General features: G+C 37.1%; 1 protein-coding gene across 1 annotated transcript; it reads right to left on the bottom strand.

Moving 5' to 3' along the window:
• Positions 1–536: 536 nt before the first annotated feature.
• LOC119601066 lies at positions 537–13030 on the bottom strand. Its single transcript, XM_037951769.1, has 6 exons — positions 12873–13030; positions 12791–12814; positions 11179–11394; positions 1204–11124; positions 979–1134; positions 537–867 (listed from the first exon to the last, which is right to left on the bottom strand). The coding sequence occupies exons 1-6, from the start codon at positions 12967–12969 to the stop codon at positions 662–664; spliced, it is 10620 nt and encodes a 3539-aa protein (XP_037807697.1). The 5' UTR covers positions 12970–13030; the 3' UTR covers positions 537–661.
• Positions 13031–13630: the final 600 nt, after the last annotated feature.

The raw sequence follows: 13630 nt of genomic DNA, 5'->3' as shown, positions 1-13630 counted from the left end.
ACAGAACTAGAACAGAACTAGAACAGAACTAGAACAGAACTAGAACAGAACTAGAACAGAACTAGAACAGAACTAGAACAGAACTAGAAACAGAACTAGAACAGAACTAGAACAGAACTAGAACAGAACTAGAACAGAACTAGAACAGAACTAGAACAGACTAGAACAGAACTAGAACAGAACTAGAACAGAACTAGAACAGAACTAGAACAGAACTAGAACAGAACTAGAACAGAACTAGAACAGAACTAGAACAGAACTAGAACAGAACTAGAACAGAACTAGAACAGAACTAGAACAGAACTAGAACAGAACTAGAACAGAACTAGAACAGAACTAGAACAGAACTAGAACAGAACTAGAACATAACTAGAACAGAACTAAAACACTATTATTGAGAGTTTGTGAAAAACTTAATGAATTTTCCAATTCAATTTTAGTTTTAAAATAAGTAAAAATTAGTTGCGTAAGGAGCAAAAACTGCAATATTTATTTAACATGTTATGACAAAAAAATTCTATTTGAGTAGAGTGTGAACTAAATTGTAATAAATAAAAGAAGTTTGTTAAAGTTTTTTTTTTTGTTTTTTTTTTTTTTGAAAATAAAAGAATTTACAATTTAAAACCGGATTTGATTTGCTATAGAAAACATTATAAGTAAATTAATTGCGATTACGCAATCTTTCTAATTTAACAGAAATATTCTGTTGTAATCTGCCGTGACTATGACGATGACTTAAACCCAAAACGCCGCCCAGTAAATCTAGAATACCACCCACAAGACCAGTTTTCTTCGGCTCATCAAATTCTACCCCACCATGTAAGGCTCCCGATATCATTGATTTTATTTCGTGAAATTTTTTATCACCTAGAATGGAATAGAATAATAAATTAATAAAAGAAAATGAAAGAAATATAGATACCTGTTAACAAATCCCCCAAATTTTGTACCCCTTTATGCAAGTACTTGCCAACTTACCTAAAATTAATCTTAAATCCTTTTCATTAATGGTACCATCGGCGAATAGCTCTAAAAGTATTGCTTTATCGGCTGGCAAAGAATGCTTATGTTGTCCCAATAATTTTATAATACCACCCGGTAAACCACCTTCGAGGTCCTCACTAGAGTCTTCATCTAAATAAAAAGAATCCCACTTGATCATTTCAATCTTAAAGAAAGAAAGGTTTTAAACCTTCAACTTACCCGAATGGCCAAAACCACCACCTATAACATCACCCACTGCTGAACCCAAATCATCTAAACCACCAATTCCCTCTAACAAAGCTGCTCCCGGACCCAACAACAATTCCAGCAAGGCTGTCTTACTCTTTAAAACTTTACCAGCAGCATCAGTTAAAGGATAGTTTATGCTTTCCAAAGCGATATTCAAAATAATCTTTATGAACACTAATAAATCCTTTAAAACTTTACCATTATCATCGGTTAAGGGAAACTTGAGAGCGCCGAAGGCCTTGGGATCCCCTAAAGCCTGGAGTATAGCTAGCTTGCTCTGCAAAACTTGACCTTTAGCATCTTTTATAGGGAAGTTAGCTGAGGATAAATCCGCATCTAGCAAAGCTATTAAGAAGTCATGTTTATCTTCTAAAACGGCACCAGTTTTATCGGTTAACGGGAATTTTAGGGAAGCCAATGGACTATTATCAAACATCAAGCGTAAGGCAGCTTCTTTATCGTCGAATTGAGCACCCGTTTTATCAGTTATGGGGAATTCTAAAGCATCCATAGCACCAGTAAATATGAGTTCGTAAAGACTTAAGATATCCGGAAAAACTTCTTCATTTGCATCGGTTACTGGAAACTTAATAGCAGATAGAGCTTTGCCATCTAGCAGAGTTTTAATAATATCAAATTTCCCATCTAAACCTCCACCCACACCATCCACAATTCCTCCCACACCATCGACAATTCCTCCTACGACATCCGTTACACCACCAAGCAGTGAACCCAGCAAATCTTCTTTACCTTTCAAAACTACACCAGCAGCATCGGTTAATGGAAAGTGTAAGGCCTTCAAACCGTTATTTATAAGAATTTCTATAAAAACTAGCAAATTCTTTAAAACTCCGCCTTTAGCATCAGTTAAGGGAAACTTAAGAGATTCCAAAGCTTTAGCATCCGTTAAGGTCCGGAATATAGCGAACTCGCTTTCCAAAATTTGACCAGCTGCATCTTTTATGGGAAATTTAGAAGAGGACAAATCTCCCTGTAATAGAGCGACTAAGAAAGCTTGTTTGTCCTTCAAAACTCCACCAGTTTTATCGGTTAAGGGGAATTTAAGAGATGCCAATGGACTATTGTCGAAAATTAGCTGCAAAAGTTGTTCTTTGTCCTTAATTTGAACACCAGTGCTATCGGTTATGGGGAATTGTAAAGCAGATAGAGCACCATTAAGCGAGATTCGGTATAATGCAAATATATCTGTTATAGCATTGTTATTAGCATCAGTTATTGGAAATTTAAAGGCAGATAAAACTTTGTCATCTAGCAGAGTTTTCAAAACATCTACTTTGCCATCCAAAATTCCTCCCAATCCATCCAAAACACCTCCAACACCATCCACTACTCCTCCCACGACATCCGTTACACTACCCAGCAGTGAACACAGCAAATCTTCTTTACCGTTCAAAACTACACCAGCAGCATCGGTTAACGGAAAGTGTAAAGACTTCAAACCGTTATTTATAAGAATCTCTATAAAAACTAGCAAATTCTTTAAAACACCGCTTTTAGCATCAGTTAGGGGAAATTTAAGAGACTCCAAGGCTTTAGCATCCGTTAAGGTCCGGAATATAGCGAATTCGCTTTCCAAAATTTGACCAGCAGCATCTTTTATGGGAAATTTGGAAGAGGACAAATCTCCCTGTAATAGAGCGACTAAGAAAGCTTGTTTATCCTTCAAAACTCCACCAGTTTTATCAGTTAAGGGAAATTTAAGAGAGGCCAATGGACTATTGTCGAAAATTAGCTGTAAAAGTTGTTCTTTGTCCTTGATTTGAACACCAGTGCTATCGGTTATGGGGAATTGTAAAGCAGATAGAGCACCATTAAGGGAGATTCGGTATAATGCAAATATATCTGTTATAGCGTTGTTATTAGCATCAGTTATGGGAAATTTAAAGGCAGATAAAACTTTGTCATCGAGCAGAGTTTTCAAAACATCTACTTTGCCATCCAATATTCCTCCCAAGCCATCCAAAACACCTCCCACACCATCCACAACTCCTCCCACGATATCCGTTACACCACCCAGCAGTGAACCCAGCAAATCTTCTTTACCGTTCAGAACTATTCCAGCGGCATCGGTTAATGGAAAGTGTAAGGCCTTCAAGCCGTTATTTATAAGAATTTCTATAAAAACTAGTAAATTCTTTAAAACTCCGCCTTTAGCATCAGTTAAGGGAAACTTAAGAGACTCCAAAGCTTTAGCATCCGTTAAGGTCCGGAATATAGCGAACTCGCTTTCCAAAATTTGGCCAGCAGCATCTTTTAGGGGAAATTTGGAAGAGGACAAATCTCCCTGTAATAGAGCGAATAAGAAAGCTTGCTTATCCTTCAAAACTCCACCAGTTTTATCGGTTAATGGGAATTTAAGAGAGGCCAATGGACTATTGTCGAAAATTAGCTGCAAAAGTTGTTCTTTGTCCTTGATTTGAACACCAGTGCTATCGGTTATGGGGAATTGTAAAGCAGATAGAGCACCATTAAGGGAGATTCGGTATAATGCAAATATATCTGTTATAGCATTGTTATTAGCATCAGTTATTGGAAATTTAAAGGCAGATAAAACTTTGTCATCTAGCAGAGTTTTCAAAACATCTACTTTGCCATCCAGTATTCCTCCCAATCCATCCAAAACTCCTCCAACACCATCCACAACTCCTCCCACGACATCCGTTACACCACCCAGCAGTGAACCCAGCAAATCTTCTTTACCGTTCAGAGCTACTCCAGCAGCATCGGTTAACGGAAAGTGTAACGACTTCAAACCGTTATTTATAAGAATCTCTATAAAAACTATTAAATTCTTTAAAACTCCTCCTTTAGCATCAGTTAGGGGAAACTTAAGAGACTCCAAAGCTTTAGCATCCGTTAAGGTCCGGAATATAGCGAACTCGCTTTCCAAAATTTGACCAGCTGCATCTTTTATGGGAAATTTGGAAGAGGATAAATCTCCCTGTAATAGAGCGACTAAGAAAGCTTGTTTATCCTTCAAAACTCCACCAGTTTTATCGGTTAAGGGAAATTTAAGAGAGGCCAATGGACTATTGTCGAAAATTAGCTGCAAAAGTTGTTCTTTGTCCTTGATTTGAACACCAGTGCTATCGGTTATGGGGAATTGTAAAGCAGATAGAGCACCATTAAGGGAGATTCGGTATAATGCAAATATATCTGTTATAGCATTGTTATTAGCATCAGTTATTGGAAATTTAAAGGCAGATAAAACTTTGTCATCTAGCAGAGTTTTCAAAACATCTACTTTGCCATCCAATATTCCTCCCAAGCCATCCAAAACGCCTCCCACACCATCCACAACTCCTCCCACGACATCCGTTACACCACCCAGCAGTGAACCCAGCAAATCTTCTTTACCGTTCAGAACTATTCCAGCGGCATCGGTTAACGGAAAGCGTAACGACTTTAAACCGTTATTTATAAGAATATCTATAAAAACTAGCAAATTCTTTAAAACACCGCCTTTAGCATCAGTTAGGGGAAATTTAAGAGACTTCAAGGCTTTAGCATCCGTTAAGGTCCGGAATATAGCGAATTCGCTTTCCAAAATTTGACCAGCTGCATCTTTTATGGGAAATTTGGAAGAGGACAAATCTCCCTGTAATAGAGCGACTAAGAAAGCTTGTTTGTCCTTCAAAACTCCGCCAGTTTTATCGGTTAGGGGGAATTTAAGAGATGCCAATGGACTATTGTCGAAAATTAGCAGCAAAAGTTGCTCTTTGTCCTTAATTTGAACACCAGTGCTATCGGTTATGGGGAATTGTAAAGCAGATAGAGCACCATTAAGGGAGATTCGGTATAATGCAAATATATCTGTTATAGCATTGTTATTAGCATCAGTTATTGGAAATTTAAAGGCAGATAAAACTTTGTCATCTAGCAGAGTTTTCAAAACATCTACTTTGCCATCCAATATTCCTCCAACACCATCCACAACTCCTCCCACGACATCCGTTACACCACCCAGAAGTGAACCCAGTAAATCTTCTTTACCGTTCAAGACTACACCAGCAGCATCGGTTAACGGAAAATGTAAAGACTTCAAACCGTTATTTATAAGAATCTCTATAAAAACTAGTAAATTCTTTAAAACACCTCCTTTAGCATCAGTTAAGGGAAACTTTAGAGACTCCAAAGCTTTAGTATCCGTTAAGGTCCGGAATATAGCGAACTCGCTTTCTAAAATTTGACCAGCAGCATCTTTTATGGGAAATTTGGAAGAGGACAAATCTCCCTGTAATAGAGCGACTAAGAAAGCTTGTTTGTCCTTCAAAATTCCACCAGTTTTATCGGTTAATGGGAATTTAAGAGAGGCCAATGGACTATTGTCGAAAATAAGCTGCAAAAGTTGTTCTTTGTTCTTAATTTGAACACCAGTGCTATCCGTTATGGGGAATTGTAAAGCGGATAGAGCACCATTAAGCGAGATTCTGTATAATGCAAATATATCTGTTATAGCATTGTTATTAGCATCAGTTATTGGAAATTTAAAGGCAGAGAAAACTTTGTCATCTAATAGAGTCTTCAAAACATCTACTTTGCCATCCAAAATTCCTCCCAATCCATCCAAAACCATCGTTGGGAGTCCTAATAAATCAGACACTGTTTCTATATCTGGTAAAGCTTTTCCTGCCGCATCAGTTATGGGAAATTTCAAGGTCTTTAAGCCGTTATTTATAACAAAACTTATTAAAGCTAATTTATCACCGATTACAGCTCCAGTTTTGTCGGTTAGTGGAAACTTCAAGGCTGCCAAATTATCCAGGCCTTCTATAACATCTAATTCGCTATTTAAAGTAGTTCCAGCAGCATCTGTAACTGGATACTTAAAGCCTGATAAGCCATTCTTGATAAGAGCATCCAAGAGACTATCTTTATCTTTTAAAACTGTGCCTGCAGCATCAGTTATGGGGAATTTAAGGGAAGCCAAGGAACCACCATTAAATATAGCGATTAAGAGATCTTTTTTATTATTTAAAATATCGCCAGCAGCGTTGGTAATGGGAAATTGTAGAGCTAATACACCACCACCCAGTATGTTCGTTACCAAGTCAACATTGCTTTCTAACACTCCACCGCTGGCATCAGTTATTGGAAACTTTATGAAAGGAAAAGCTTTGCCACTTAGTAGTGATTGTAATATTATCGTTATGTTACCACCTTCATCTGGTTTGTCATCATCAATATCGGGTTTTACATCTACAGATTCTTCTCTTATATGTATTACTACTTTTATGCTTGCTAAACCTGCGCCTGTTGCATCAGTTAAGGGGAACTTTAGGGACTTTAATCCGTTATTAATTACAAAACTTAGTAAAGCTAGTTTGTCACCCAGAACAGCGCCAGTTTTGTCAGTTAGAGGAAACTTTAAAGCTGCTAAATTACTAAGACCTTGGATAACATCTGCCTTGTCATTTAGAGTAACACCAGCGGCATCAGTAGCTGGATATTTAATGGCAGATAAACCATTTTTAATAAAGGCATCCAATAGACTGACTTTATCCTTTATAGCGGTACCAGCAGCATCAGTTATGGGAAATTTAAGGGAAGCCAAAGAACCACCATCAAATAGCAGGATTGATAGATCTTTTATGTCATTTAAAACATTGCCAGCGGCATTGGTGAGGGGAAATTGTAGAGCTAAAACGCCACCATCAAGTATATTTTCCACTAAATCTAAGTTGTCTTCCATTACTCCGCCACTGGCATCAGTTACTGGAAACTTGATATCTGGGAAAGCTTTACCACTTAGCAGGGATTGTAATAACTCCGTTTTCTCGCCACCTTTATCGGGCTTTACATCTACTGATTCCTCTCTTACTTGTATTACGATCTGTATACTACCGAAAGCTGCTCCTGTTGCATCAGTTAAGGGAAACTTTAAGGCTTTCAGTCCATTATTAATTAGAAAACTTATTAAAGCAATTTTATCGCCAAGCACAGTTCCGGTTTTATCGGTTAAAGGAAACTTTAAAACAGCTAAATTACCCAGGCCTCGTATAACATCTGCCTTGTCCTTCAAGGTTACCCCTGCAGCATCTTTAGCGGGATATTTAATAGCCGATAAACCCTTCTCAATAAAAGCAGCCAATAAACTGTCTTTATCTTTAATAGTGGTACCAGCAGCATCAGTTATGGGAAATTTCAAGGATGCTAAAGATCCACCATCAAATAGAAGACTTAGAAGATCATTTTCATCATTTAAAACGGCTCCAGCGGCATTCGTAATGGGAAATTGAAGAGCTAATACACCACCATCAAGTATATTTTCCACTAAGTCCTGGCTATCTTCTAATACTGCGCCGCTGGCATCAGTTACTGGAAACTTAATTTCCGGAAAAGCTTTACCACTTAGCAATGAGTCCAATACTACTGGTTTTTCATCGGATTTAACCTCTATTGATCCTCCTATTAATTGTATTACCAGTTGTATGTTCGCTAAAACATCTCCCTCGGCATCTGTTAAGGGAAACTTTAAGGCCTTTAATCCATGGTTAAGTATAAAACTAATGAAAGCTAGTTTATCAGCGAGAACTGAACCATTTTTGTCGGTTAGTGGAAGCTTTAAGGCAGATAATTTACCCAGGCCTCGAATCACATCTGCCTTGTCTTTCAAAGTAACTCCAGCAGCATCTGTAGCTGGATATTTAATAGCTGATAAATCCTTCTTTATAAAGAGATCCAATAGACTAACTTTATCTTTTATCACAGTGCCAGCATTATCAGTTAAGGGAAATTTCAAGGATGCCAAGGAACCACCCTCAAAGAGAGTCAATAAAACATCTTTTTCTTCATTAAAGACAACACCAGCATCATTGGTAATGGGATATTGTAGAGCTAATAAACCATTATCAAATATATAATCCACCAAATCGAGATTGTCCTCCAATACCTTTCCGCTAGCATCAGTTACTGGAAACTTTATGGTGGCGAAAGCTTTACCACTTAAAAGCGAATCCAATATTTGGGGTTTATCTTTTACAGCTTGTATATCGGATAAAACTACTCCCTCCGCATCAGTTAAGGGAAACTTTATGGTCTCTAGTCCCTTGTTAAGTAGAAAATGTATAAAAGTTAGTTTATCTCCAATCACAGCTCCTGTTTTATCAGTTAAAGGAAATTGGAAGGTTGCCAAATCACCCAAAGCTCGCATTACATCTGCTTTGTCTTTTAACATGACTCCAGCTGCATCTTTGGCGGGATAATTAAAGTCTGATATGCCATCCTTAATAAAAGCCTCCAATAGACTATTTTTATCTTTGTAGACAGAGCCAATAGAATCAGTTATAGGGTATTTCAGAGATGCCAAAGAACCGCCTTCAAATAGAGCGAATAAAAGATCTTTTGTATCTTTTAAAACCACATCCGCAGCCGTAGTAATGGGGAATTGTAGAGCTAGTACACCATTAGTAAATATGTTTTCCATTAAATCCAGATTGTTTTCTATTATCCCACCACTGGCATCTGTAACAGGAAACTTTAAGGCAGGTAAAGCCTTGCCGCTTAAAAGTGTTTCCAATAAAATTGAATTGCCCGGTAAATCATCTCCTACTATATCTCCTTCAACATCGGGTTGTCCATCAAAAATGCCACCTATTATATCAGTTACCGGCTTAAGCACTGAGAGGACTAGGTTGAGTACAGTTTCCAAAAGAGCCGTCTTATTTTTCAATATTTTTCCTGCAGCATCGGTTAAAGGATACTTTAGAGCTGATAGACCATTTAACAAAGAGCCCAATAATTCCACCTTGCCCTTTAAAACCGTACCGGCTACATCAGTTAGAGGGAATTTTAAAGCCCCTAAAGCATCAGTATTTAGTAGGGTATCTAGTAAGGCTGCTTTGTCTTTTATTACGGCTCCTGCCACATCAGTTATGGGGAATTTTAAGGCAGCCAATGGTCCAGCATCTAATAGGAATTTCAATAGATCTAATTTGGTTTTCAATACACCTCCAGCTATATCAGTTAAAGGATATTTTAAGGCTGTTAAACCTTTGTCCAGCACCAATTGCAATAGATTTTCTTTATCCTTGAAAACACCTCCCAATAAACCCGTCAAAGGGAAATTTGGTGATGTTAAGCTACCAATTCCACCCAGTAAAGTTTCCAACAATTGCAACTTATTGTCTATTAAGCCTCCGGTGGGATTTTTTACCGGGAATTTTAAAGGTGACAGAACACTGGCATCAAACAGGATTTGTAGCAGCTGCACTTTATCCTTTAGTATTTCTCCGGCAGCATCTTTAATGGGAAACTTTAAGATAGAAAAGGCGCCATGTAGTAAATCGGCCATTAGCTCTGCTTTGTCTTTTATAACTGCCCCATCGTCATCAGTTATGGGAAAACCCAATTCCACTAAAGCATCCGAGTCCAATAGTAAACCCAGTAACTCTGCCCAGTCCTTTATTACCTCACCGGTAGCATCAGTTATGGGGAATTTTATTTTGCCCTGCAGTAAGGCTTGTAGAAAAGCTTCTGTATCCTTTAAACCGGTTTTCGCGGCATCAGTTATGGGAAACTTTAAGGCCACCAAAGCACTGGCGTCAATTAAAGCATCCACTAGATCGGCCTCATTTTTCAATACTACTCCCCAAACATTAGTTAAGGGATATTCCAAAGCTAAAACGCCTGCCTCAAACATAAGTTGTAATAAATGATCTTCATTTTCGAATACCAAACCATCGCCATTAGTAAGGGGAAACTTTAAAGCGCCAAAAGCATCACCATCTAGGAAAGCGGCCAAAAGATCAGCTTTGTCGTGTAGCACTGTGCCAGATACATCAGTTATGGGGAATTTAAAATTGGGAGCGCCATGCACCAACAAAGCATGTAAAAGATCCTGTTTAGCTTGTAAAAGCTTTTTGACAGCCGAAAATAGTGTATCCAATAAAGCTGCTGGGGTTTTTAGCACCACCCCGACTCCATCTGTTAAAGGGAATTTTAGTGCCGATAAAGCACCTCCTACTACGGTACTTAAAAGTTCCTGCTTTCCCTTTATAATTTTACCCGCAGCATCTGTAAAGGGTAAGCCTAAAGCTGCCAAAGCACCATCACTAGATAAGGCGGATAATATGGCATCTGGGCTTTTGAGCACCACACCAGCTGCATCGTTAAGGGGATATGTTAAAACCTTAAAAACACTGCCATCCAATATGCCCTTTAATAATGACAATTTATCCTTCAAAACCTTACCGGCTGCATCAGTTATGGGAAACTTTAATATTTTTAAAGGACTATTATTTATAAGCACTTCTAATAAAGCTATGGGATCCTTTAAAACCACTCCCGCCTTATTAGTAATGGGAAATTGTAAAACTCGAAAAACTCCCTGTATAACTATAGCCAATAGATCACCCAAGCCATTTAAAACTCCTCCTACTGCATCGGTTATGGGGAACTTTAAGGCTGATAAAGCACCACTACCTAAGAGTTCAGATAACAAATCTGCGGGTACATCTAAAACGGCTTCCACCACATCAGTTACTACATCAACAGCTTCTCCCAGTATAACCGCCAATAGATCCGCTTTTCCCTTTAATATACCACCAGCTCCATCAGTTAGGGGGAATTTTAAAACTTTTAAGCCTTTATCAAGTATAGCTTCCAAAAAAGCTTTTTTAGTAGCCAAAACTTTGCCAGCAGCATCGGTAAGGGGAAATTTCAGCAATCCAAAGTCCAAATTGTCCAGTAAAGCTTTCAAAATAAGATGTTTGCGTGGCAACAGACCACCACCACCTAATATCTTAACAGAGGAAAGACCTCCTTCAAACAGAGCTTCTAATAGAGCTTTCTTATCCTTTAACAAGCCACCAATTATACCACCTATGGGTAAGCGCCCTCCTATGCCGCCGATTATATTTCCGCGGCCACCTAAAAAATACTCAAAATTAATTATACCCTTAGTATCCCCTTAAGACAATTTACCTCCGATTCCTATTGGGAATCTTTCTTCCAATATTTTTCCTGGTCTTTCAGGCAATATATTGCCAATACTTTCATCACTTCCTCTATGGCGGTGACCTTTAAATAGTGACTCCTTTTTCTGGGCTATGGATTTTATAAGACCTCTAGCTACTCTTTTGGGAGCAAAGCTATCGGCTTCCACTGGGCTCAGGTTATCAGTTAAAAGGAAAATGTTATCTGCAAAAGAAAATAAAGGACTATAGACTTTAGACTTTGACCTGGACTATAGTCTATACTATAGTCTGGACTATAGTCTGAATTGTAGTCTGGACAATAGTCTGAACTATAGTGCGGACTATAATCTGAACTGTAGTGTGGACTGTAGTCTGATCTGTAGTGTGGACTATAGTCTGAACTATAGTGAGGGCTATAGTCTGAACTATAGTCGATACTATAGTCTGAACTATAGTCTATACTATAGTCTAAACTATAGTCTATACCATAGTCTGGAATATAGTCTATACTATAGCCAGGACTATAGTCTATACTATAGTTTGGACTATAGTCTATACTATGGTCTATACTATTGTCCATACTATAGTCTAGACTATTATCTATACTTTAGTCTGGACTATAGTATATGTATACTATAGTCTGGACTGTCTATACTATAGCCTGGTCAATAGTATATACTATAGTCTATACTATAGTTTGAACTATAGTCTATTCTATAGTATATACTATAGTCTGGACTGTAGTCTATTCTATAGCATATATTATCGTCTGGACTATAGTCTATACCGTAGTATATACTATAGTCTGGACTATAGTCTATACTATAGTCTGGACTATAGTCTATACTATAGTCTGGACTATAATCTATTCTATAGTCTGGACTATAGTCTTTACTATAGTCTATACTATAGCATAGACTATAGTCTTTACTATAGTCTGGACTGTCTATACTATAGTCTGGTCTATACTATAGTTTGGACTATAGTCTATACTATAGTTTGGACTATAGTCTATTTTATAGTCTATACTATAGTCTGGACTATAGTCTATTCTATAGTCTGGACTATAATCCATACTATAGTCTGGACTATAGTCCATACTATAATCTGTACTATAGTCTGTACTGAAGTCTATACTATAGTCTATGGTATAGTCTTGACTATATTCTTGACTATAGTCTATACTATAGTCTGGGTAGTATATACTATAGTCTGGACTATAGTCTGTACTATAGTCTGTACTATAGTCTATACCGTAGTAGGGACTGTATTTTGGATTTATTGTCTTCAACTTTTGATCTCTTGATGAAAACACATTTTTAGTTTAAACATTTTCCAAATTTTATTAATTTTTATAAACTATTTTCAAAAGTTGTAGAATGTTGTATTACTGGTCTACAAAAAGTAATAAAAATTTGGAAAAATAGATAAAAATGTCGTTTTCCCAAAACACATTTATGAAGGCAATAGACCACCAACAACACCCAGAACTCCGCTTAAAACTCCAGCTTCTACTCCAGTTACGGGCGATTTATCTGCCGCTAAAACCGAACCATCAACTAGAGTTCCAAGTTGAGCTTGTTTAAGGCCTAACAAAGTAGATTTTTGATTGTCCTCACCAATTTGTTCAAGATTAGCTTTAGCTGGAAGAAAATGAGTTTGAAGCAGATTTTTGGACTTAAAAGGTTTAAGTTTACTTACCAATTTGGGTATTCAAAATTTTATCCACATTGGGTCTGCTACGGACCAGCGTTAGACCCACACACAGCAGCAATAAAATTACCGCAATAAAACGCATTTTGTTTGTTTGTTGTCTTTTCTCTATTACTTTCTTATTTAAAACCCTCCAGAGACTAAGACTTTTCTAAACGATGTCTCGTAAAATTCGCCTGCTGCTGTTTTTATATGAAAAAATCATTAAAACAAATGTTCTCAATTTTAGTACTAAAGCACGTAGCAAATAAATTCTATAGTTTACAAAATAATTTGTTTAATAAACAATCAAATTTGTATACCTACTGCAGCAAACACACTAACACATATATAAAATCAAAAATTTTATTGTAAAAATAAAACGTGCCAATAAAAAACAATTTCTAATTGTAAAAAATCAATTTGATTTTGGTATAAAAACTGTAGTAAGCATTTAAAAAGCGGTTAGTTTTTGAAATTGAAGAATAAGTTTGCAAAAAAAATTATTGAAATTTAAACAGAAAAATGCGTTTGGTCTTAGTTTTAATGATTTTTGTAATACTTTTTACTTACACTTGGACCAAGCCGGTGGAATTGGTGAAAACTTTGCAATTAGGTGGGTGAAATACATTTACAATTTATCATATTTAAAGAAAATTTTTTAAATTTCTTTAGCCGAGGCCAATACTTCACAAAAGGGCAAAGGCAACAAGGAGAATGTGGGCGTAGATGTTTCTCAACTGCAGGGTACTGTGGGTGCGGTTTTG

Source organism: Lucilia sericata, unplaced genomic scaffold (genome assembly GCF_015586225.1).
Source record: "Lucilia sericata isolate MDLA Ls3-8-SP2 unplaced genomic scaffold, ASM1558622v1 Contig000141F_arrow, whole genome shotgun sequence".
NCBI lineage: Eukaryota > Metazoa > Arthropoda > Insecta > Diptera > Calliphoridae > Lucilia > Lucilia sericata.
This window is presented reverse-complemented; position numbering and strand designations above follow the sequence as displayed.

Excerpts from the sequence above, each read along its gene's own strand:
- LOC119601066 (XM_037951769.1), bottom strand. The coding sequence starts at position 12,969 with ATGCGTTTTATTGCGGTAATTTTATTGCTGCTGTGTGTGGGTCTAACG. Across the intron at positions 11,125-11,178 it reads ATTCCCAATAGGAATCGGAG|GTGGCCGCGGAAATATAATC; the intron begins GTAAATTGTCTT and ends AGTATTTTTTAG. Across the intron at positions 1,135-1,203 it reads TGGTGGTTTTGGCCATTCGG|ATGAAGACTCTAGTGAGGAC; the intron begins GTAAGTTGAAGG and ends CTTTTTATTTAG.